This window comes from Panthera leo, chromosome D2, assembly GCF_018350215.1.
Source record: "Panthera leo isolate Ple1 chromosome D2, P.leo_Ple1_pat1.1, whole genome shotgun sequence".
In the NCBI taxonomy this organism is placed as follows: Eukaryota; Metazoa; Chordata; class Mammalia; order Carnivora; family Felidae; genus Panthera; species Panthera leo.
This window is the reverse complement of record NC_056689.1, coordinates 21,180,440-21,204,396: the sequence shown is the minus strand read 5'-3', so window position 1 is coordinate 21,204,396 and position 23,957 is coordinate 21,180,440. Positions and strand designations below refer to the sequence as shown.

General features: G+C 42.1%; 1 protein-coding gene across 3 annotated transcripts in view; it reads left to right on the top strand.

Annotated features, from left to right (window-relative positions):
- The window catches only part of CCDC6 (coiled-coil domain containing 6), a 107,415-nt gene that overhangs the window by 30,757 nt on the left and 52,701 nt on the right, over positions 1-23,957 (top strand). For 2 of the 3 annotated variants that reach the window (XM_042907482.1, XM_042907484.1), the window contains exon 2: positions 19,070-19,219. In XM_042907482.1, the coding sequence (XP_042763416.1) occupies positions 19,070-19,219 (150 nt within the window). Of the gene's footprint in view, positions 1-17,801; positions 18,023-19,069; positions 19,220-23,957 lie in introns of those variants that run through there. The other variant, XM_042907483.1, reaches the window with a different exon arrangement.

Sequence of the window (23,957 nt, the reverse complement as noted above, 5' to 3'; positions counted from 1 at the left end):
CACTATTTTTTCAGGACTGCAGAACTTATTTGAGTATTCTGGTAGAAGTACAGAGTACGAAATTATGCCCAAATATCAATGTTCTTTGCATAGTATCATCAAACACATTCAGAATGCCCTGTGGCAGGCATGGAGTGGCCAGAGGTTTGGGCTGGGTCTGTTTCAGCCAGTTTGGTGCCTACATAGGTCTTAAAACATCAAATGGAATATAGGGGTTTCTGCCCTGACATGATATATGTGTTCCTGAAAGACTTTGCATTCTGCAAAATCACTAAAAATATTAGGGCTTGAGGGAACAATAGCGTTGGGGCAGACCCCTCAAACTGTGCAACGTTGTCACTGGAGAACTAAGCAGACCGTTTTTGTGCCTTGGAGAGCCTCAGTTGGATGTGGGGAGTAGAGTTCGGCATGTCAGCAACTTCCAGATGATCTGCCAGTGCTTGGGGCACCTGCTGTGTACCCGAGACTCGGAAAGATTCAGTAAAGGTCTTTGTTCTTGAAGTTCACCTGGACGAGAATCTTTCAGCTTTGTGCTCTTTGAACCTCCTTTTTCCTCTGCATGTTCTTCCTCATCCCTCAGAGTTTGTCCATCCCAGGCCTTCCCTGGTTCAGTCACCAAGGAGCCTGTCACAGCTGCCTTGGTTGAGCAGATCTCTGCCAGACTAAATATTTTTTTCTGATGACAAATAACTATTTATTGCAGCAACTTTGAAAACCGGCTTCACTCTACAAAGACTGTCATCAGTGCCATGCCTCAGAACCACCTCAATTGCTTGAGCTTCTGGTTCTTTCTAACTCATTTGAGGGCTGGGGTGAAGTTTTTAAGCAAAATTGGGGTCACGGTGTGGCTCCCAGCCTGTTCTTTCTTGTTGAAGGTGTATCATCACAATTGTCCCTTGTTCTTAATTATGGCAGCATAATTATTCCATTGTTAGGATAAATGACCATTTATCAGTGCCTGTATTTCCTGTTTCTGCTGTAACAAATGACCACAGATTACTAAGAGACTTGAAACCACACAAATTTATTTTCTTCTAGTTAGGTTAGAAGTCCAACATGGGTCTCACTGGACTGAAATCAAGATGTGGCAAAGCTGCCTTCCATTCTGGAGGCTATAGAGGAGAAACCATTCCCTTGCCTTGTCCAATTTCTAGAGGTCACTTGTATTTCTTGGCTGCTGGTCCCTTCTTCCATCTTTAAGGCCAACAATGGCAGGAGGAGCCCTTCTCATGTGGTGTCACTCTGACCACTGTGCAAGGACTGCTGTGATGACACTGAGCCCACCCAGATATCTCAGGATAATTTCCTTGTTTTAAGTCAGTTGATTAGCAACCTGAATTCCATCTCTTCCCTTAATTCCAATTGGTCATGTAAGTAATATGGACACAGGTTCTCAGATTTGGGATAAGGACATCTTTTTTTTTTTTTTTTTTTTTGGTAGAGGAAGGCATTATTCTGCCCATGTTAATCTCTTGTTCCTAGATGAATTGGTTCTTTGCATTTGTGTGGATGACAATTCAGTGAACACCTTCATACATCAGTCTCTGTGTATCTCTCTGGTTGACACATGGACCACCTTTCTATAAATGGAATATTTCAGTGTGATTATTGTAATATGTTTGACAGAAATTATCAAATTACTAGAATTCCAGTCTTGAGTGGTAGGAAAACAGAAGGCAAAGAGAAGTTTTCAGAACTGGGAGGAGACCAATTTGTTCCTTTGTTGCATTCCTGCTAGAGTTTAAGGTTCTGTCTCTCATTATAGCTTTGTTATATTCCCTATATCTTTGGCACTTGTGTACACGTTTATTAGTAAGGAAATGAGTATATACACTGATTACATATGCATACACTTCATTATTAAACTCTCTTCTTTCACCTTGTTTCCTTTCCGGTATTACATGTCAATAAGGACTCTGAAAGACTAACCTCAGTTAATTTTGCAGCATTTTGGATGTTGGCAGCTGTTTGTGTTTAAGTATAATACTGCCTCCATATCACTGAAATGGGGGACATTTATTCTTGTGAAAAGCAGTTAAGATGTATCTGGATGGTTTTAGCTGTTCTGTCTTGCTAATTTTGAAGGTTAACTATGTGTCCTGTATATTCTCTTCCTGCTTCTCCCCCCCCCCCCCCTTAATACAAAAACAGTTTCTATATAAATTTGTGAAGATTTTATAAATACCAGTTGCCAGAAACCGTGAATGGAACCTAGAGTTACTTTGAAGTGGGCAGAATAAAATGGCACATGAAAGTACAGTCCTACCGTCTCTTGTCCATGCGGCCAGATGTGTTTTAGAGTTCAGGATTTTTGGTGGCAAGGATGGGGGTGCGTTAGTTTCCTACGGCTGGCGTAACAAAGCACCACAAGCTTCGTGGCTTAAAACAACAGAAATTTATTCTCTCACAGGATTCTAGAGGTTGCAAGTCTGAAACCAAGATGTTGTAGGGTTGGGCTCCCTCAGAACCTTTAGGAGAGGACAGTTCCATGCCTCTGCCAGCTTCTGGTAGTTCTGGGCGCTCCTGGCTGCGGCCGCAACGCTTCAGTCTCTGCTCCACAGTCACATGGCACATCCTTGTTCGGTGCGTTTTCCCTTCTTATAACGATGCCAGTCATACTGGATTAGGGCCCACCCTAATGACCTCCTCTTCATCTGATTGTATCTGCAAAGACCCTATTTCCAAATAAGGTCACATTCACAGGTAATTGGAGAAAGGATTTCGGCATATCTTTTGTCAGGGGGGCAGGGAGACAGTTCAGCTCCTAACAGGTGGGGTGTGGAAAGGTAGTGTTGGGCACCTGCCGTATATGACCCCTCTGAATGGGTTGGCATCACAGTCCATCAGCAAACACATCAGCGGAACATGCGACGAGCCACACTAAGTGATAAAGCTGCATGCTGCCTCATGTCGTTTTAGATCAGGCTTTGCCCCCAAGCAAATGCAGTTCAGGCTACTTGGCTTCCTGCCCAATGGTTGCAGCTTTCGGTTTGCAGAGTGTTTTGGATTTGGAGTCGCGTTTAAAAGATTGAGGACCCGTGCTAGGTTTTCACCTTAATTGCTGACAGCAGGTTAGTGAGCTTTCTTGGAAGTTGTTATCAGGGGAAGTGACTACTCGTGTATTACTTAAGGGTTATACTCTTTGACCAGACACAACAGACTTAGGCCTGGGTATCAAGGAGGTAATGTAGTTTGACCACTGTATCTTCATGTGCAACCAGATTAGAAATTTTATGCTGCACGGTAAACCCTTGTTAGAAGCTAAACCAGCTCTCTCTCCTCCCTCACAGAAAAATAGAGACCCTTCATATATCAACCCCCAAATCCAAAGCCATTCTTCAGTTTAACCAAAGCATCATGCCTTTCCCCTCTTAAGAGGAATTGGCTTCTGTAGAAAGTCAGCGTAGAAACCAAACCCCCAGACACATTTGAAGGAGCAAGCAAATGACAAACGGGGGAGTAAATTGGCTACCCCTCTCTCACCTGCAACTGCGCAGGAAGCAGACACAGCTTTGTAGCTGCGAAGAATGTCGGAAGCAGTTTGCTTTAAATCCCCATATCTTAACTCTGTATTGAAATCCAGTGCTGGGGAATCTGCTGGAAGGAGCATCCAGCTTAGTACAGTATTGGATACTGTCCAAGCATGTTCACTGTAACGGTTCTTAGGGTAGAAGCATTGGAAACATCTGGAATGTCAGGGAGATTGTTTGGGCACATCAGTGAGCTAGTATATTTCCAACATCAAAAATCATTGGAGGAACATTTAATCACAGAGAATACTTACAACATAGTAAGCAGGGTGAAGTGATGTGGTGTGCCTATAATGTGAACTGATTTTATCAAATTGTATAGGCATAGAGTTTAGAAGGAATGGATAACCGTGTTAACAGCACTTTTCATAATGGACTAATTTTCTTGGAAGTATTTTCTATTTTGTAAGAAATCTATTTTCTTTCTCTATCTCAACCCCCCTCCCCCCCCTTCTCCCCTCTAAGTCCCTTGATCCAGGAGCCTTTTACTTTTGGGGGAGAATTGTATTCCCTTATGGTTTAATCAGAGTACTATGTTTACTTAGGGTTTAATCAGAGTGCTACTCTTTTGCTGCCAATTGTCCACTGAGTTTGGAGGATACTTTGTAAGAGTTGCTGTTCAAAGCAGAGTAAGGGCCAGGGCAGGACGAGGAGGATGTGGGAAGAGCACTGAATGGGGGAATAATTTGGTTCTCATTCCCCACTGACTGGCTGTCTTTCTTGTCCTTAGTGTCCTCTGATGACAAAAGGTTTTCCCTAGAGTTCTTCTGGAGAATGTGACTGATTTTTGTCAGTTGCTGTGTCATAAGGGACTTACGATTCTCTCACGTTTTATAGAGAAAGAAATGCAGGCTTAGGGAAGAAGGAAGCTTGCCAAGGTTAATTAGGAGTTAACAGCAAAGCCAGGACCAGAGCCAAAGTTTCCCAACTGCTAGTGCAGTGTCCTTTCCTCTGCTCAGAACCCCAGGGCCCCCCTGCTCAGAGCTGGCCCACTGTGTCAGGAGAGGGGTAGTTTATCTTTTCTTTTCTTTTCTTTTCTTTTCTTTTCTTTTCTTTTCTTTTCTTTTTTTTTTAATGTTTGTTTATTTCTGAGACACACAAAGACAGAGCATGAGTGGGGGAGGGGCAGAGAGAGAGGGAGACACAGACTCCGAAGCAGGCTCCAGGCTCTGAGCTGTCAGCACCGAGTCCAACGTGGGGCTTGAACTCACAAACCGTGAGACTGTGACCTGAGCTGAAGTTGGTTGCTCAACTGACTGAGCCACCCAGGTGCCCCATCTTTTTTTTTTTTTTTTTTTTTTTTTTTTTTTTTTTTTTTTTTTAATAATAGGTGATGTTAATGTAATGTTGGTACTGGGCTTGTAGGCAGGGCAGCCCCTCCCAGTGTGTGTGTGTGTGTGTCTACACATACAAATGCAAAGTGAATAGTCATATTTACAGAACTTAGTGCTTAGTATGCACAAAGCAGTGTTCTCAGCCCTGTGGATGTTGTGTGACAAATTAGCCTCTTAATTCCAGAGGCTCTGTTAACATTTCTTGGGTGCAATTCTATTAATTTTTAAAATATTTACAATGATTTATATGCAAGATGTTTATATGCATTTATATAGTATAATAAAGTTACAATTTTTATTTATTATTAGATGAATGCATTTTATGTATCCTTATTAAATAAAGCTTTACTCATGGGATCATAATATACATCCTCTTGCCTTTTGCCATTTTAATTTACTGTATCTTGTGGGAGCTTTTAATTTCTAAACTTAGATCTGCTTCTCTCATGCCAATGAGTTTGCATCTCAGGAATTGTACTGGGGCAGCATCTAAATTGCTGAAAGGGAGACCCAGAATATGGAGGCAGTGTCACTCACCAGCCCCGGGCTCCACAGTGTTCACCAGCCTGTGTGTCCTGTGTTACTGCTCCACCATCTTGTGTGGGGTTCGCCTGCCTCTGGGGCAGGAGCTGCCTCATAACCACCAGGTCTGAGTCCAACTTGAGGGAAGGAGGAATGTGAATGACAACACTTCCTTTTTGAAGATGTGACTCCAGAGTCGCATGCTGCTTCCATTCACCTCCTCTAGACCAGAAATTGGTCTCAGGGCTCAGGCTCACCTCACTCACAGAGAGGCAGGGAAATTCAGTCTGGCTGGATAGTCACGGGTCAAACTAGAGTGTGAGGAGGTCCTGCTGTGGAAAGGAGGAAGAAGAAAGTTCAGGCTGGGGGGACAGTCCCCTACGGCCAGCCATCCCGAGCAGTGTGTAGCAGTGGGGCTAGGAGGGGAGAATGGAAGTCAGAGCTGCCAAGTACAGGGCTGTGTTTTGGTATCACTGGCATCTGTGGAAGCTGATGTGGGGTGTGGAAGGCTGTGAAGGATATAGAATTACTAGACCAGCTGCTCCAAAGGCAGTGATAGTACCGTATTCATTTTTTGGTCACAAGAACTTGACTCGCTGCGGTGGTCATCAGCTAGCCAAGAGAAGAGTGAGAAGGTTCAGAGATTCAGAGAAGGCTTTTCCTGCATTTTAGAAGGTGCCCATGTGTCCAGCATTTGAGTGCTTGCCATATGCCAGGCACGGATCTAGACTCTGAAGCTGCAGCAGTCACCAGCAGATCCGCTGTGCTTCATAAGCCCACATTCTGGTGAGCAGTGACAGGGAGACAGAGAAGGAAAAACATTCGAGTGGCAGTGGATACTCTGATGAAAAGGAAGCCATGTGATGGGCTGGGTGACTGAGGGCTGACTTTAGGTTTGGTGACAGGGGCAGCCTCTTTGGGGGGGAGGTGAAATGACAGATAGCCGGTCCGCCATGTGGCAGAGGGGTCCCACTCAGGAATCATGAGCTGGGCATGTGTGGGAGTAGATGTGCTGGGTGGCGGTAATGTCATGAGCATGGTGGGAGAGGCAGGTGGGGACTCCCATCATGGAGGGTTGGTAGATTACGGGAAGGAATCACTATTTCTGAGTATCCTGGGAAGCCCCTGGAGGGCCTGAACCAAGACAGTGATGTGCTCAGTTTTCTGCCTCTAAAATCACTTTGGATGCCAAGAGCATAGATTGTTCGAGAGCAAGAGGGGAAGAATCAACAGGGCTGGCTAGCTGGCTGTTGTCTGTCAGTTGGGTAAAAGATGGTGGCTGCAACAAAGGCAACTGCAAGAATAGAAAAACATTCTAGATCTATTTCAGTTAGAAACAAGGTGTTCTGATGGATTGAATGGGCACAAGGCAGCGAGGGAAAGAAGAACCAAGGTTTACTCAAGATGTGTTTGGTTGGTGTTGGTTATGTTTGAGGTAACAGTTCCATGATCTCCAGTTGAAGCTGGTAAGTAGGCAGTTGGTTAAGAGTCTGGAGATCTGGGGGAGATTTTTCTGGCTAAGTAGTGTCATGGCTCTCTTAGTCAGGGTGCACTTAAATTCAGACTTTGGGTTATAGCTTATACCACTACACCAAAATCATTAGGGTGTGACGGGTGTGAGGTGTGTCCCTTTCTGTGGCTCCCATGGTTTTTGAAAGACAGATGAAAGATTATTTTTAGATGCAGGGTAAGTCATTGGTTGCCAAGACTACCCCCAGGTTTGATAATTTGCTAGGAGAACTCACAGGATTCAGTATTCAGTCTTGATGCCTAAGTGAGAGGCTACAAAGCAAAATCAGCACAAGGGAGAAGGTACAGGGGTGAAGTCTGCAGGAAACCAGCATGAGCTTCCAAGAGTTTTCTCCCAGTAGTCCTACATGATGTACTTCCTTTGCCCCGGTGACAGGTGAGAACACACGTGGAATGTTTTCTATCGGGGAAGCTCAACAGAGACTCAGCACCCAGGGTTTCACTGGGACTGATCACATAGGTACCCTCCGCTTAGCATGTACCAAAATCCCAGTCTCCCAGAGGAAAGCAGGTGCTCATCACAAACGATATTGTTTGTAAAGTTTTGACACAATGAGCCCCTTTTATCAGGGTGGTGGGGATCCTTTCCAAATTCAAGTTTTCCGTCACCAGTCAAGGGCTGAGCTTGTAAACAGCCTTTAAAAGGATAGTGGTTAGGGCTGCTGCTACGTTAGCTCTTTTCTACACATAGAGAGGGTGACTTCTTATCTTGCAGTTTCCCAATAAACTTGAATCTATATCCTCACTGGCCTGCTTATGGCCGAACTGCTCCCATGATTTCTTTGACCTGTTTTCCCTCACCCTGACACATACACCCTTATTCACCCTGAAAGATTAGGGGAGAACACATGTGGATGGAGTAAAGCTAAATTGCCAGAGCGTGCTGTGAGCGTGACATGCGCGGGAACAACAGTGTGTGTACCATCAGGAAATGTGTGGTCTCCCACTTGGAGCAGTGGTGGGTAGCTGTAGCAAACAGTGGCTCTTGTGCCTTTCTTAAAGATTACCTGTTAGTCACCCAACATTCAGTTACTTTGTTTGGGGAAGGAAATTACAGGGTATCTCCTCCCAAAGAGGAGTTGCTTTGTGGTTCTCAGGCTCTGTGAATGACACGTGTTGGCTTTAATAGTGAGCTGGAGAGTTTTGACTTCTTTCTGGATCATGATGCTACATCCCTTGCACCAGGGGAAGACATTGTCACTGGAAAGGTGGAGCAGGCTGTAAAAGGACCAGGAGCTTTGGAGCCAGTCCAGGGTTTAGGTTAAATTGTATTCCTGATACTTAGTAGCTTGGATCCTTGGGCAAGTTGCTTGACCTCTCTCAGCTCTTGTTTTTATGTGGGGCTGAAATGTGTGAAGCCCATGTATGGATCAAATGAGATAATTCTGGAAGGGGTCTCTTCAGTGCCAGAAATATAATCGATACTTAAATATTGACTGACGTTACCATATAGTATAGGAGTTAATTCCTGCCATAGAGTTAATTCCTCATTATAAATACACATATACGTATATTTATGTACATACGTATATATGTATATAATATAAAGTTTGTATATTTGTGTACATTTATACATAACCCTTAGCACGTGTTTGAGTGCTTATGTGCTGGCCATTTCTTCTGTTACTGTAGTGGATAAAATACTTAACCTTTTTCTTCTGTGCAGCTTAATCTCCTTTTAAATCCCTTGATTCTTTAGGCTATTTTATGCAGCCAAGATCACTCCAAGGCCAACTGCTAAATGTATAGATTAATGATGTTACTTTCCTTTAATTGCTAGGAGGATTATGTACCCCTTCAGGCTAGGGACAAGGTCAGTGGTATTCACTGCCATATCCATAGAGTGCTTGCCATGTAGGATTTTCTGTCATATGTATTGAATTAAATTTAAAAACTTGAATCACTAGTTTCTGCTTCTACTTGTCAGGTATTCTGGTTGGGAACTTTAGTATTGAGGGGGAAGCCTATTACTGACAAGGGATGACTTCTAGGAGTAGTGTTGAGGCTCACCCCTGCCCATGTCAGAAATAGTGGGGACATGTTTAATCATGCAGGGTTCCTGGTACAAGGAAACTGTGAGTTTAGGCACACAGTGAATGGTGCATGTCCAGCATTCAATCTGGGATAATAATCATCTGCAGTGAACTTTACCTGTATTGTGAAATTGACTACCAGTGACCTTAGTCTTTGCTCGAAGAACAACTTGTTTTATCATTTTTAATTTTCTTCATTATGCCTCTGTCTTTGGGAATTTACCTTTGGGAGGAAGGATACCTGTCTTTCTGTCTGTAGTGGGCCTGCCATCCTGTTCCATTGAGACCACTGTACCATAGCTCCCCCTGTGGATCCTTTGGAGTAGGACGTGCTTGCTGCTCACCTTTTCTCTCAGGTTGGCAACTGAGTAGTAATGCTCCTTTTCTGAGCATGTCGAGCTGTGTATATTTCAAATTCCTGTTCTCCAGGTCTCAGTTACTGCCCCAGCACTAAATTTGGAAACCTCGAGCTGTTTGGAGATCAGTAGAGGTATAAAGGGTGTGGCATTAGTGGTTTTCTTGGGAAAAAATGACAGAGGCCTCAGTTGGTTTTTGTTTTTAAGATTTTATTTATTTAGTTAGTTAGTTCTTTAGTTAGGTTTTTGAGTAATTTCTACAACCAATGTGTGGCTCGAGCTTACAAGCCTGAAATCAGGAGTCACATGCCATACAGACTAAGCCAGCCAGTGCCCCTAGAGGCTCAGTTTTAAGAACATGTCTCCCAAGAGTGGTGGATAACTTTCCCCTTGACTTCTGAGCCACGATGTACCCTGGTGGTAGTAATATCTTCAAGGTGAAGAAGACAATGGGTGTAAGTTGATGAGTGATGGGAGTCACAACAGAACACTGATGTGGTCATTTCTCTCTTTGTATTTCTGTTCTGTCTAGTTTATGACAGTTCTTACAGATGTGTGTGCCTTGAGACTCAGGCATGGACTTTTTTTGGTCTGATCTCTTTCTATATATTCCTTAAGGATCTGAGGACATTACCCATCATGCTATTGCAGGACCAGTTCCTGTGTTTATAATTGGGAAAATACGTTGTTATTCCAGTGTGAGACTCTATGTCCTCTAGTGCTGTCAACAAGCAAGGAAATGAGTCTTAGCAGGAAGAATTGATCGTGTATGATCCAAAAAAAAAAAAAAAAAGGCTCTGACTATATTTAGTTAGGTCATTGACAATCCAGGTGGTCCAACTTAACACTGACCTAAAGTACTAACCAAATTCTAGAGTTGTTTTCTCTCTCATGCCAATCATTTACAGAAAAACTTCGAGAGATTTTAGGAAATCTGTGTCTTCAAAAGAAGGGAAGAAGCTTTGAAAAAAGGGAAGTATCCTGATTGAGTAACATTTTACTGCTTCTCTCATTAAGAGATGAAATCTGGGGCGCCTGGGTGGCTCAGTCGGTTGGGCGTCCGACTTCGGCTCAGGTCACAGTCTCATGGTCCATGAGTTCGAGCCCTGCGTCGGGCTCTGTGCTGACAGCTCAGAGCCTGGAGCCTGCTTCGGATTCTGTGTCTCCCTCTCTCTCTGTCTGCTCCTCCCCCGTTCATGCTCTGTCTCTCTCTGTCTCAAAAATAAATAAACATTAAAAAAAGAAAAAAAAGATGAAATCTTTTTCTACTCCCTTGATCTTGGATCATACTAGCTCAGCTGAACTTCTGGCTGAATGCAGCAGCATGACCAAGCTCACTGAAACCAGCCAAGGGAACACCTATAGAATGATGACAAATAATATATTGTTCTTTATGAGTATTGTGTTTTGTGATGGTTTGTTACATAGTGTAGCAAGATAATTGATGGAATGAACTTCTCAGTGAAAGTACTCAGCCAGGGATCGTATTATATTCTCCTTTCCTCTCATAGGAAATCCTCAGGGTAAGGAAAACAGTCTTTCATATTTTAGTATAATTTAGGTCAGTCCGATTGCTTCTCAGTTGTCAGTTGAAAGGGCTGCTAAGTGCTCAGAGCTTTGTTTTATAAGGAAAGGAAGGCAGCTGATTTGGTGTCGTGATTTCATTTGGGAGAAAGTACTGTTTGGGAATTGTGCTGTACCAGGGCGGGGCCTTGAGAGCACTTTGAATGTACTACCAATATGGATCAATAGGAGAGAAAATGAGAAAATACAAGATACTTTTGAAAACTGTGCCTTGAATTGGTTCCATACGTAAAGAGGGGGGAAAAAAACCTTTATCCTACTTGTATAGGATCTTTTTACTTTTTTTAAAGTAATCTCTACACCCAACATGGGGCTTGAGCCCTGAGATCAAGAGTCGTACGTTCTTCTGACTGAGCCAGCCCAGCACCCCTAATTTTTTTTGTAATTTTTGATTGACTACAGACATTGTCTGTAAAAGACTGAGAAAATTATTTATGCCCAGAAATGAGCATGTCTCTTTGTTAGCCCATCAGTGTGCGATTGAGTCAGTCTAATCAGTAATTGAACTGGGTTTGAGTTTTCTTGGTGGTTGTATTTCTGTCCTTTTACCACAGGCTTTATTTATTTATTTATTTATTTTAATTTTTTTTTTTTTTAACGTTTATTTATTTTTTTGAGACTGAGAGAGACAGAGCATGAATGGGGGAGGGTCAGAGAGAGGGAAACACAGAATCTGAAACAGGCTCCAGGCTCTGAGCTGTCAGCACAGAACCCGGCACAGGGCTCAAACTCAGGAACCGTGAGATCACAACCTGAGCCGAACTTGGATGCTTAACCAACTGAGCCACCCAGGCTGAAACTTTCTTTTTTAAAAAAAATTTTTTTTTTTAACGTTTATTTCTGAGACAGAGAGAGACAGAGCAACCTAGGAGGTTGAGTTGTATTGGTGACTCTAGGTTTAACTTGGAGAAACGTCCCGACTGTTTTTGCAAAGTGGTAGCAGCATTCTGCCTCCTCTCCAGCACTGTGTGAGGTGATAGCTGTAGTTTCCATAGGAGGGTCCTTCAAGAAGGGAGGCAGGGAGCACATGGTCATGGGTGGGGGTTGGTCTGTGTTCAGCCATGATTAGGGGCAGGGAAGGTGATTTGGTGGGGTGTGGTCTTCTGGGCACTCTCTCCTAGCCTGGTGGTCGGAATGCTGTGGTCCTTGTAGAATGGCTTTGTCAATGCTGCAAGAAAGTGCAGTAAGAAATGAACACCATGGGTTATATAGTTAGAGCATGAGTTAGGCGGGCTTGTCTATTTCTGGTTTTAACTATTGGGGTCTGTAGGTGAGCAAAAGGGGTCACTGACATTTTCACCTCACAGACTAGACACTGTTTTTGTTGAGATTGTCCTTCATTTTTACTGATTTGTTTGCTCTCCAGTTTTTTGTGCACTACAGACCTTTCTTCTGGGGTAAGTCCATCCTGTAGAAGCCTTATTAGTGTAGGTCTGTCGGTGATAAACCCAGTTATGGTTTATATGAGAAATATGGGTTTTGTTTCTTTCTTGGAAGATAGTTTTTCTTGATAACCTTGTATATAGTTTGCCAGTTTTAGCATTTTGAGAATTCTCCATTGTCTCCTTTCTCTATTGATGTTGAGGAGTGATGGCCAGTCTACTTGATTATTTATGGATCATCTGTCATTTCTTTAGACTCTTTTTAGGATTTTGTCTTAATGCTGTACAGTTTGATTAAAATGTGTCTAGGCACCAATTCTTGGTGCTCTCTGTATCTATAGGTCCATGTTTTTCATTAGTTCTGGGAGATTCTCAGGTAGTATTTCTGAGATATACCATCTGAAGCCATCATCTCTTCCGATATTCTTTCCTTCTTGATCTTTAGTAAGATGTGTGTTAAATCTTCTCATTTCCTTCCTGTATCTATTGCTATCCTTCACATTTTCCATTTTCTTGTTTCTTTGTGTTACATTCTGGATTGATTCTTAAGTCTTTCTTTCAGTCTTTGTGATTCAACTGTGTCAAATTTGCTATTGAAATACAAAATGCAAGATGAATTTAAACATTGATTTCAAGAAGTTCTGTTTTCTTTTTCAAATCTGCCTGATCTATTCTCTTGCTGCTTGTTCATATTTTATCTCTTTGAAACATTTCAGATAATACTGTTTTATACTTTATGAGAATTTGAATATCTGAAACCTTAGCTGATCTGAGGGTAGGGTGGTTAGTACGAATGTGTAGAGCTGTAAATAGATCGTTTCTGTTAACTTATTCATAATGCACTGTGTCCTTGATATGTGGTTTTTCTTTGGGAACTCAACATAGTTTTGTTCCACCTTCAATACAAACATTCAACTTTGGTATTTCACTTAACGTTTTGTGGTTGGACATCTTTTCATGACAGTAAGTGCAGACCATGTATTTTTGATGGTTCCACTATGTGTTTTTCTATGGATGTACCATAATTATGTCCATTTCAACTTTTTAGTTAAATGGAGAGAGACTCTGTAAGACTTGACTGTTTTGTCATCAATCCTCCATGTAATCCTTCCATGCTTCTCCCCAAGCCTTTTTGTAAGTGTCTTTTGAGTGCTTTCTTATGCAAGATACTGTGCTAATAAACTCTTTCTGTGAGTTATATGCATATATCTTTACAGACAACCCAGAGGGAGGTGCCGTTATTTTCACTTTACAGAGGAGAAGGCAGTGGTCCAGAGAGGTCACATGGCTCTCCTGGGGGTCACACAGCTGGATGTGGGCAAAGGCATCTTGTAAACCAAGCAGCCTGACACCAGAATGGTGAGGACTGGTCTTCCACTACAGCTGGTTTGTGAGGCACTGTAGGTTGATTGATAAAAAAACTTGGTAACAATTAGAGTCCTTCATAACCTCGAGATCCTCGAGTTCTTCTGTCCTGCAGGTCACCCTTTGTTGCTTTTTGCTCTCTCAGCCTGCAGTCCTGTAAGTGACCTAAGCATCTGGGTTACAGTAGCACAGTTGCAAGGGCTAATAAAGATTCTGCTGTGATGCCTGTGTGCTTACTGATTGGCTGGCAATACTGGAATGGAACAGATAAGCTCTTTAATTTACCGATTATTCATTGTTTTTACGATAGGCCTGGAGTGCAGTGTGTATGTAACCTTGTGCTCCCACAGACTAGGTGGTAAATTCCAGTTCTGACACCTGTAATTGAAATCATCTCTCTCATTCTCCTAGTCAAAGAAACAAACGTACTTCATGGACTGTGTCACCTGCCACCCACCCCTCCCTTGCTGGTGCTGGTGCAGAACCACTGCAGGACTGTGTTTGGTGTTGACAAACCCACTGGCATGCCTGGTACTTGACTGATCCCTGAAGAGGCACCAGCCATCAGTCATGAGTTCTGTTGAACTCTGAGCGTCATCCAGAGCAAGCCACGTGTGCTCTGGTGAACCTAGTGGAGGGACAGTGGACGGAGCGCAGGGTTTTATTCACTTCCCTGGCTTTGTGCTGGGTTGGTTCCTGCTATCGTAACAGTTTGGTTTCCAATGCCCTTTCAAACTGAGATGTTAAGATCATTAAATTGTGGGTCATTAAAATGTGACTAGGCAACAGAATAGTCAATTTAAATTAATAATACATTTAAATAGATTCCTAAATTTAAATAATTAAAATAATAAATAGAGCCTGCCTGGGCTCTTAAGCGTGAGAGCTTCAAGGTATCTTAGTTTTATGGCTTTTTGTTATTAAAACAATTAAGCAGTCAACTTAAAAGTAATTTTTAAAAACAAATGCTAATGTTGGGGCTCCTGTGTGGCTCAGTGGGTTGAGCATCCAACTTCAGCTCAGGTCTTGTGGTTCGTGATCTTGTGGTTCGTGAGTTTGAGCCCTGTGTTGGGCTCTGTGCTGAGGGTTCAGAGTCTGGAGCCTGCTTTGGGTTGTGTCTCCCTCTTTCTCTGCCCCTTCCCCACTTGTGCTTGCGCTCTCTCTCTCTCTCTCTCTCTCTGTCTCTCTTTCTCAGAAATAAATAAAACATTAAAAAAAAACACAAATACTAATGTGTAATCTTGGTAGTCATTTGTATCTTCTCTTGATTGTATCTTTTACCTATGGCTGCTATTAAATATTGCCTGCATTTCTTGCTTTGGAGAACTGTTCTCTTCCTTGTGCTTGATAGATCATGAATTGCATCATCCCACATGATTTTGGTTTTGGCACTTGGATTTTCTTGTCAGCAGTGAGTGGTGCTGCTGAGAGTTTTTGAATTCTGCTTTCTCCGCCTACCCTTGATCTCCAAAGTACTGTTGATAAAGAACAGAAGAACTAAACAATCACCCTGAAATATCCTATGAAATTTGTGCTCTGATCATAATAGCAGTGGGTCAGAATGAGCTGTGTTTTCCTTATTCACAGAAAATCTAAGTGCTTACTTAGAGTATGGTTGCCTGAATATGTGGTGACTCAGGAGAAGATAATTTTTCTAAGAATTTTGGTGTTTGTTTTTCCCACAGTACTTGGTAAATTTCTCCTGTCCTGCCCCCTTCCCTATTTCTCTTCTGTACCCCCCCCCCTTTTTTTTTTTAACATTGGACTTCTGGTAGGATGGGGAAGGAATGGTGGAGACCTGCTTTCTGCTCTGGTCCTCATATTTATAGATCCCAATGGTTACTGCTAGGAGAGTGTCAAAATAGCCGGTGCAAATATGTGAGTACAGTATACAGAGTCGCCCAGTTTCTACACACAGCATCTAGAACCATATTGAACATGCAGATATGGTTACAGATATTTTAAAATTTTTCCCCAGATTTCCCCAGTTCTCAACTTTACAGACATATACAGAACACAACCTCCTTCAGAGCATTCCTAAGTTTTCATATTTTCTTTTCAGAGTTTATGGAGTTATAGGTGAACCATGATTCACTTATTTAGCTTTTGAAATACAATTTTGTTTTTGAATTTGGATGTCTTTAAGTATGTTGACATTGTCAAGCATTTCAGATAAAAAGGGAGATAGATTGGTAAAACCGATGAGATTTTTTTGAGGTAGCCTGTTTTATCTCTGCTCTGTCCCCCTGTTTTTCTGACTGCTAGTGCCTGGGGCTTGCTTCTTAGCACCTGGGCCACTCTTTACTGAGCTCTTGGCTTTTCTGTGGGGGGAACACACTGGGAAGATAATTCATTTACAGCTTAAAAGGCTTGTTTTGGAATTAGGGGAAGAAAAAGCCAGGACTAAGGCTGAAATTGGGCCCCTGATGCATGTGGCATGGGAGAAAGCTGCGTGGGGAAGTCAGTGGCTACTGACTGCCTGTGTGACTCACGGCTCATACTCTGATAATCAAGTTTTTTTTACCCCTGGTTGTCAGTACACTCTGTCTGATCTTTCAGAAATTTCCTCTGAGGCTATATTGGATACAGCATCTTATCTTTTTCCTCATTTATGTGTTCCTTCCTAAAGTGACCTGTGACCAACCAGAAAAAGGGTGAGTGAGGTTTTACAGCTTGGGCACCTGGACTCCTGTGCTCCCGTATCTTCTCCTCTGGATGTCAGATGCTGTGGGAGGCAGGGTAACACACAGAACCAAAAAGTGCCAGAAACTTCGCTAAAGGAGGCCTTTGATGGAATCTGTGTAACCCCCGGTAACCCCTGTGAAGTTAGATAGGCTGTAACCAGCTTCCACCAGCAGTTCCTCCTGTTATTCAGGGCTCCTTGAGCGCGCATTTTCCATTAATGGGCTTTGCCTAGAATTAAGCAGCTATTCTAAATGGTGAATAATTTTGTTAGCTAAAGCCTCAGCCTCTCATGACCAGCGATGTGTCACTTACTTTGGAAGGCACTTTAGAGCAGATCCAGTGCTCCTCAACACTTCCCCGCCCCCATCCTTTTAACATTTTGCTGCTTTCCCTGGGAAGAATTGCAAAGGAGACCAGGTGCCCCGGGAAATACAGGCCCTGCTAATTATCAGAGTGCTTTTTCTTAATCGAGATATAATTCACATACAATAAAATTCATCCTTTTAAAGTGTACACCTCATTGATTTTTAGTATATTCACGAGGTTGTGTAAACTGTTAGCACTAATTTCAGAACATTTTCATCACCCCAAAAAGAAATTCTGCACTCATTAGCAGTCATTCCCCATCTCCCACGCATCCCCTCCCCCAGCCCCTGGCAACCACTAATCTACTTTTTATCCCAGAGTACTGTTTTATATTACACTGAAATCTGTTGTCCCTGCAACTTAATGGTTAGATGGAGGGGGAGGCAGGGGTGGAAGCTACAAGAACACACACTTGGGGCTTAGCCTCTTATTTCCAGCTTCTTACTTCCAGGCCTCAAGTGCAGAAGGGGAGGGTGGTCTGCTGAGCCTGAGTCTGGCTCTTCTTGCTTGTGATCATATACACCAGTTGTCTAAAATACTGAGTGTGTGGCAACACGCAAGAAAGTTGAGTCTGACCTGATAAGAAAAATAATTTATGGCAAACACCCTTTTAAATAGTAAGTGCGGTATCACTAGCAAAAGCCTTACAGTTCCCCTCTACCTTTTTGTTCTGTAACTTTTAGAATAATCAGAAATCAAATTGTGTAGGATGTTGTCAGTCAAAACCAGAAAAACAAGTAGCTTAAACAGATTGCAGGCTTATATATGTGAGTTAAGTGTGCCTCCATACATACTTGGGATTCCTGCCCATTGGCCCACCTGGAAGTGTGTGACTTGTAAAGAGGAGTGGGGACTCATTTCAAGGGGGAGAGTAAGTACCTTCGGCCGTGGAGTGGAGGGGAGAGGAGAGTAGGGCCCTGGGAAGGGCTAACAAAATATCAAGTGTCTGGGAGCCCTCGGGAACCTAGGGATATCTCCCTGGGCGCTCTTGGATGGAAATAAACATTTATTAGCTATGTTCAGCTCTCCGGGCATATCCCAAATGGTTTCTTAAAGAACTTGAGTGCTGGACCTGGTCCCAAAGTTCTCACTTTTTCTATAGCTCTGTTTCTCAGTTGAAATACGACGTGCTACTCTCTTTTGTAGAATTGTTTGACAAGCAGTTCTGGGGACTGAAGGACTTCCTTTCGGCCACTGACAGGAGAGCACAGAGGACAGACTCAGAAACCCAGTCTGTTTGGGCATGGATGCTGGATGCTGGGGAAGCTAGAGAATATGTCCAGAAATCTAAGCCACCAGATTTTGGGAGTGGTTGTCAGAGGCTGTACAATAAAGGTGGTAATTGTTTAGTGCTGGTGCCCTTTTGTCTCCTGCTCTCTGGCTTTCATATTCTTGAAGTGACAGGTGCTGGCAACTTGGAATTGATATAGTTCTTTCTCCCTTGACTTGGCTGATAAAACAGGAACACATTGTTTGGGATTAATGCCTCAAAATGATGGGGTTTAAAAAGTGCATTGAGTAGAGTTGAGTTCACTTGAAACAAGTTTCCTATTTCTGAAAAGATTAATTTCCTTCAAGGATGGTTAGTTTTTTGGTGTGTATTCTGTTAAAATATAGGTTTGGGGAAGTGGTTCAGAAGAATATTTTCTTCTCGAATTATTCTGACCCTCTTTTCTTCTGTTCTTAAAATTCAGTAATGTCTGTCCTTGCTCTCACCTCCAAAAAATGCCCAGTAGGGAAATTAATAAAGTAAAAAATAAAACTCCTCTCATCCACCCTTACTTTTCACCCATTGGATTCCTACCTCAGTAGCTACTTTATCACCATTTGGTGTATTTCCTTCCAATTACTATTCGTTGAGCATGCAGTGTGCATTGCTTTTACAATTGCTTATCCAAATCCTTTCAGTAACATCCTCAAAAGGTGAACTCTGCTTCAGTAAAAAAATGTTGCCTAGATATTTCAGCTTTATTACAAACCTTTGAGATGTAGTGACTTGCAGAGAGTTATCATGAATTGATGCACAGAATTGGACCTGTGTGCCATCTGATGAGCTCTCTGTATTCTACTGATTGGGGATTGATTCTAAAAACAGTAAAACAGTCTTTATGAATTTCTTCAAAACGTCAATTTAAGAAGAAGGCCATCTGTAGTTCAGGGAGGCTCTTTGGGGGAATAGCCAGATTTTCTTCTGGGTTGCCGCTCAGCCCCTCTGGTTTATGTGTCTTGGGGTGCACTGGTTCACAGGTAAAAATAGAGATCTAATTAAAATGAGTGCCCTTTCTGCAAATAAGAACATTATTTCCATTGTAAATTTCCTGTTTGTTTAACATATTTTTTTGTTGTTGCTCTGTTTTAATTTTTTTTTTTTTTTTTTAACAGCAAGCCAGGGCTGAGCAAGAAGAAGAATTCATCAGTAACACTTTATTCAAGAAAATTCAGGCTTTGCAGAAGGAGAAAGAAACCCTTGCTGTAAATTATGAGAAGGAAGAAGAGTTCCTCACTAATGAGCTCTCCAGAAAGTTGATGCAGGTAAATTTATCTTTTCTTGCCTTACATCTTCTCTGCCTGTTTTCCTCTCTAGGAAAAAATGACTTTGATAGAGTACTTTGCTTGAAACATTTATAGCCAAAGTTTTTTGGAGATTAAAAAGACCAGGTAAAGATGGAAGCAGTGTAATACTCCAGACTGGTTCTGTGACTCATCTGCTTGGGTAAGGGATTTTATGCTATGGGCACCTGAAGAAGTTTCTGATGAGCCTGAAGCCTTAGCACAGGAGTAATTGCTGTCAGTAGTGTTTTGGAAATAGGATTAACAGTAAATGTGGAATTTTTTCCTCCTTTTATGTTGATTCTGTAAGGAATAAATCAACATTTGTGTAGCAAAAATGGGTCTTCTGCATTAAAATATGAGGCTGTAAAGTGAAATGTCAGTTTGGGGGGTGGAAATACAAGATATCCGTGATCGGTAGTTAAAATTACATACAATCAGGTGTGTTCAAATGGGTGAGTAATATGTTACTGAGCAAATAAGTATCAGACAGCTATTAAAACAGCATTAATCTCGGATAGGTTATAGAAGACACAACACAAAACATACAGGAAGGTTTGATTTTTCTCACCCAGAGTGTCCTTCCTTTTCTCCTTTCTTTTCCCCTCAAAGCTTATAAATTACAAAAGTAAAATTTGTTTAGGGCAAATATTTTGTATGCTACTTACCATGAACTTAAGAATAAGTAGGAGGGGTGCCTGGGTGGCTCAGTCGGTTGAGCTACCGACTTCAGCTCAGGTCATGGTCTCATGGCTCATGGGTTTGAGCCCCACGGGGGGCTCTGCTGACAGCTCAGAGCCTGGAGCTGCTTTGGATTCTGTGTCTCCCTCTCTCTGCCCCTCCCCTCTTTGCGCTCTCACTCTCTCAAAAATAAACACTAAAAATTTTTTTAAAAGAATAAGTAGGATATTAAGTTTTCATTACTGAGCACAGATTGTCCAAAATCACTAGCAGATATAAAATTATTCCGGGAGGATGAACTTTGTCAGGTGAGTGTGGAAGCTAGGTAGACGCGCCCCTTGTACCCTCCATGCAACGGCATTGCTGACTGTTTCACTCATTGATTTGGTTGAAGTATGTATTTTAGTGAAGTTATAATAAAAGGATATTTGAGGCTTTTAAAAAACTTCCCAAATCCTTTTCTTACCTTCCAACATGGACAGTCCTGTAAGAGAAAGCCGGAAGCTTTGGTAAAGAAACTTTAATGTTAAGACTGGACAGTGCTTCAGTCAACTTTGACCCCATCTTTCTGCCTAATTACTGAACAAAGATACTGTTACCGTCTCACACAAAATTCGGTTTCGATGGCCGCTGTTGAAATGTGAAGTGTAGAGGTAGCCAGGCATTATTGTCCTGCAGAGATTTATGGCACAGTTTCTGTGTGGAACTCGTTATTGATTCATGTGCATTCAGATTTAGAGGAAAAAATGAGGGACAAGGTTAGTTTGACCTCTGGCTCTCTCTCACCTTGGCAGCATCAGACAACTTACTCTGCATATTGCTTCTAGAACTAGAGGGATGCAATTACAGTTTGTTTTTCTTAGTTTAGCGTGTAATCAGGTGCTCTAATTTTTAACACTGGAAGAAGCAGTGTTTGCTTTCAACTTAAATGGCTATTAGTATTTAGAGTCTTTTACCAAATTATTTAGAAAGCAGCCAAAACCTAGCCAGATCATGCTTCTGTTCTCTATAAAGGTTCATCTTCACTGTGAATGGTTCTATAGTGTGTAGTTTATTATCATAACCCACCTTTTTCCCAAAGACATTGATATCCCTTAAAATAAGGCACTAAAAGAACAGAAGAGCCATGTGCAACAGAAAAAGGAGGTGAATTTAAAGCTAGCTATAACCTGGAGAAATACAGTAATTTTTCATAATTCTTATATCTAAAAAAAAAAATTGTTTGGAGCACCTGGGTGGCTCAGTCAGTTAAATATCCAACTTTGACTCGGGTCATGATCTCCCGGTCCATGGGTTCAAGCCTTGCATTGGGCTCTGTGCTGACAGCTTGGAGCCTGGAGCCTGCTTTGGATTCTTGTGTCTGCCCCTTCCTGCTTGTGCTCTCACTCTCAAAAATAAATAGACATTAAAAAAAAAAAGCGGGGGGCGGGCTTGCGTGGGTGGCTCAGTTGGTTGAGCGACAGACTTCAGCTCAGGTCATGATCTCACAGTTTGTGAGTTCAAGCCCTGCGTCGGGCTCTGTGCTGACAGCTCAGAGCCTGGAGCCTGCTTCAGAGTATGTGTCTCCCTCTCTCTCTGCTCCTCCCCCTCTCATGCTCTGTCTCTCTCTGTCTCAGAAATCAATAAACATTAAAAGAAAAAATTTTTTTTTTTTTTAAAAAAAGAGAGGGGGGCGCCTGGTGGCTCACTAGGTTAAGCGTCGGACTTCAGCTTAGGTCACCATCTCACAGTTTGTGGGTTTGAGCCAGGCATCAGGCTCTGTGCTGACGGCTTGGAGCCTGGAGCCTGCTTCAGATTCTGTCTTCCTCCCTCTCTGCCCCTCCTCGCCGACACACTCACGTGCTCTCTCTCTCTCTCTCTCTCTCTCTCAAAAATAAATAAATATTAAAAAAAATTAAAAAAAAATTTTTTTAAGTAGTTTTATACTTGATCAGGAGAAAAATAATTTTCATATATTAAAAACTTAAACTTTTCCAGAGGCATGGATCTTTCTACAGAGATTGAACAATATGCAGATGGAACAGTGCAATAAACTTTTTTTTACCAAAGTAGTATGTAACATGTAGCACTAGCCTTCATGTGGCCAAGTCAAAACAAGGAATATAGTATGAAGGTATGATTCTGTTGCTGGGGGAGCTCTTAGTAAGACTGTAGCTCGTTTGTGGTTGAACTTAAAGAATCTGGACAAATGAATACTTAGCATGTCTTCAAGACCATCTCTCAGGAATCCCAGCTTGGTTCTTAGGTGATACGTATGTGTATGTGTACACACACACATATATGTATATACACACATATATACATTGTAGCAAAATATACATAACATAAAATTTGTCATTTCAGCCATTTTTGAGTGTATAACGTGGTGGCATTAGGTACACTGTTGTGCACCCATCACGACTATTCATCCCCAGAACTTCTTGAAAACCAAACTCTCTGTACCCATTAAACAGATACTCCTCATGCCCCCTTCCTGGTTCTTAGGCCCTTGAAAGGAGATGGGTGGCAGGGAGTTGAGGTTGACGTCTCTGGCAAGTTCTAGACCTATGTGTGTTCTGTGGCATGACAGATGATCTCTCACTTTAGACTTCAGCTATCACAGCATACCTTTGTGGTAGAACCCCAAGGCCCTCCTCTGTTGTTGGCCAGTTGGAGAGAGCTCATTTGGCTGCGGGAGGGTCTGCCACCCTCTGTTACCCATCCTGAGGCTTGCCTCAGGATATCAGCCCCTTTGTTGAAGGCTCACATAATCTGCCACACAGTGTGGAAGAACTGATCTCCATCTGGAGATTTTTTAGGCTAATTGGTACCAGTAGACTTTTCTAATTTTGTAATTACTTTAACATGGCTCTCTAGGATGGTGCTTCTAGATAGACCTTTTTTGGAAAAGCCTGAGAAGAGAAACTGTATGCAGGTGTTCCTGATAGACAAAAGAGTGAATTGACCTGTTCACCATGGAAGAATTTTGCCTTTTTCACCCCAAGGCCACTGAGGCCATTTGTGGAACAATTTTGGTTTTGTCACCATGCTTTGACTGTTGTCTCTCATAGTGATTGGACAGTGCTTTTATGTGCATTTCAAAGGGATTCTTTGGATCTGAAAACAAACTGAGATCATTGCTGTGGGGGACACACTTCCCTTCCCTTCCCTTCCCTTCCCTTCCCTTCCCTCCCGATCTGCCATAACAGAACTGGTATCTAATACCTTTACAAATGGAAGTTTATTTAAGTGTGGATGAGAGGAAATCCTTTTGTCCTAGAAGATCAAGTTTGGGATATAGCCTAAATATTTTCACATATGTTAAGCATCACTGAAACAAAAACACACAAAAAGCATGCTTTCTCTCTTGCTTTTGTATATATCCCCTAGATGGCCAGAAAATTATACTTTCATGTTATGAAAACTTATTTGAAAAATCTGCATCCTTTTGAGCCCAGACCATAGAATTGATTATCTGATTGAGAACTGTCCCTAAAAGAACCTTCTGGTACTTTTGCTAAGTTCAGCACAAGCCTGCATCTGAACCAGATTCAGCTCTGGAATGCCTCAAACAGAAATTGTAGTTTAACCAGAATTTATAATTAAAATTTACAAGAAATGTTTTGTGAGCAAACTCTTCATCAGATTTTGATATATAACATGTACATTAGAAAAAGAATCTAAAAGACTATTTTCCAAAATGTTAGTTGTAATTATACTTGGGTGCTAAGCTTTGGGTTATATTAGTTTTCTTATATCCTTTTCCTTCTTATTTTGTAAAAGCAACCTGGATTACTTTTGTAAATAGAAAATGTCTTATTTCCTAAAAAGGAAATTAAAAAATTCTGATGCCTGTTTTGTCCTTACCTTTTGGAACCTTCTGTGTCATTGGCTTTGAGAGCTCAGAGTTCTTTTTTTAAATTTTTTTTTTTCAACGTTTTTTATTTATTTTTGGGACAGAGAGAGACAGAGCATGAACGGGGGAGGGGCAGAGAGAGAGGGAGACACAGAATCGGAAACAGGCTCCAGGCTCCGAGCCATCAGCCCAGAGCCTGACGCG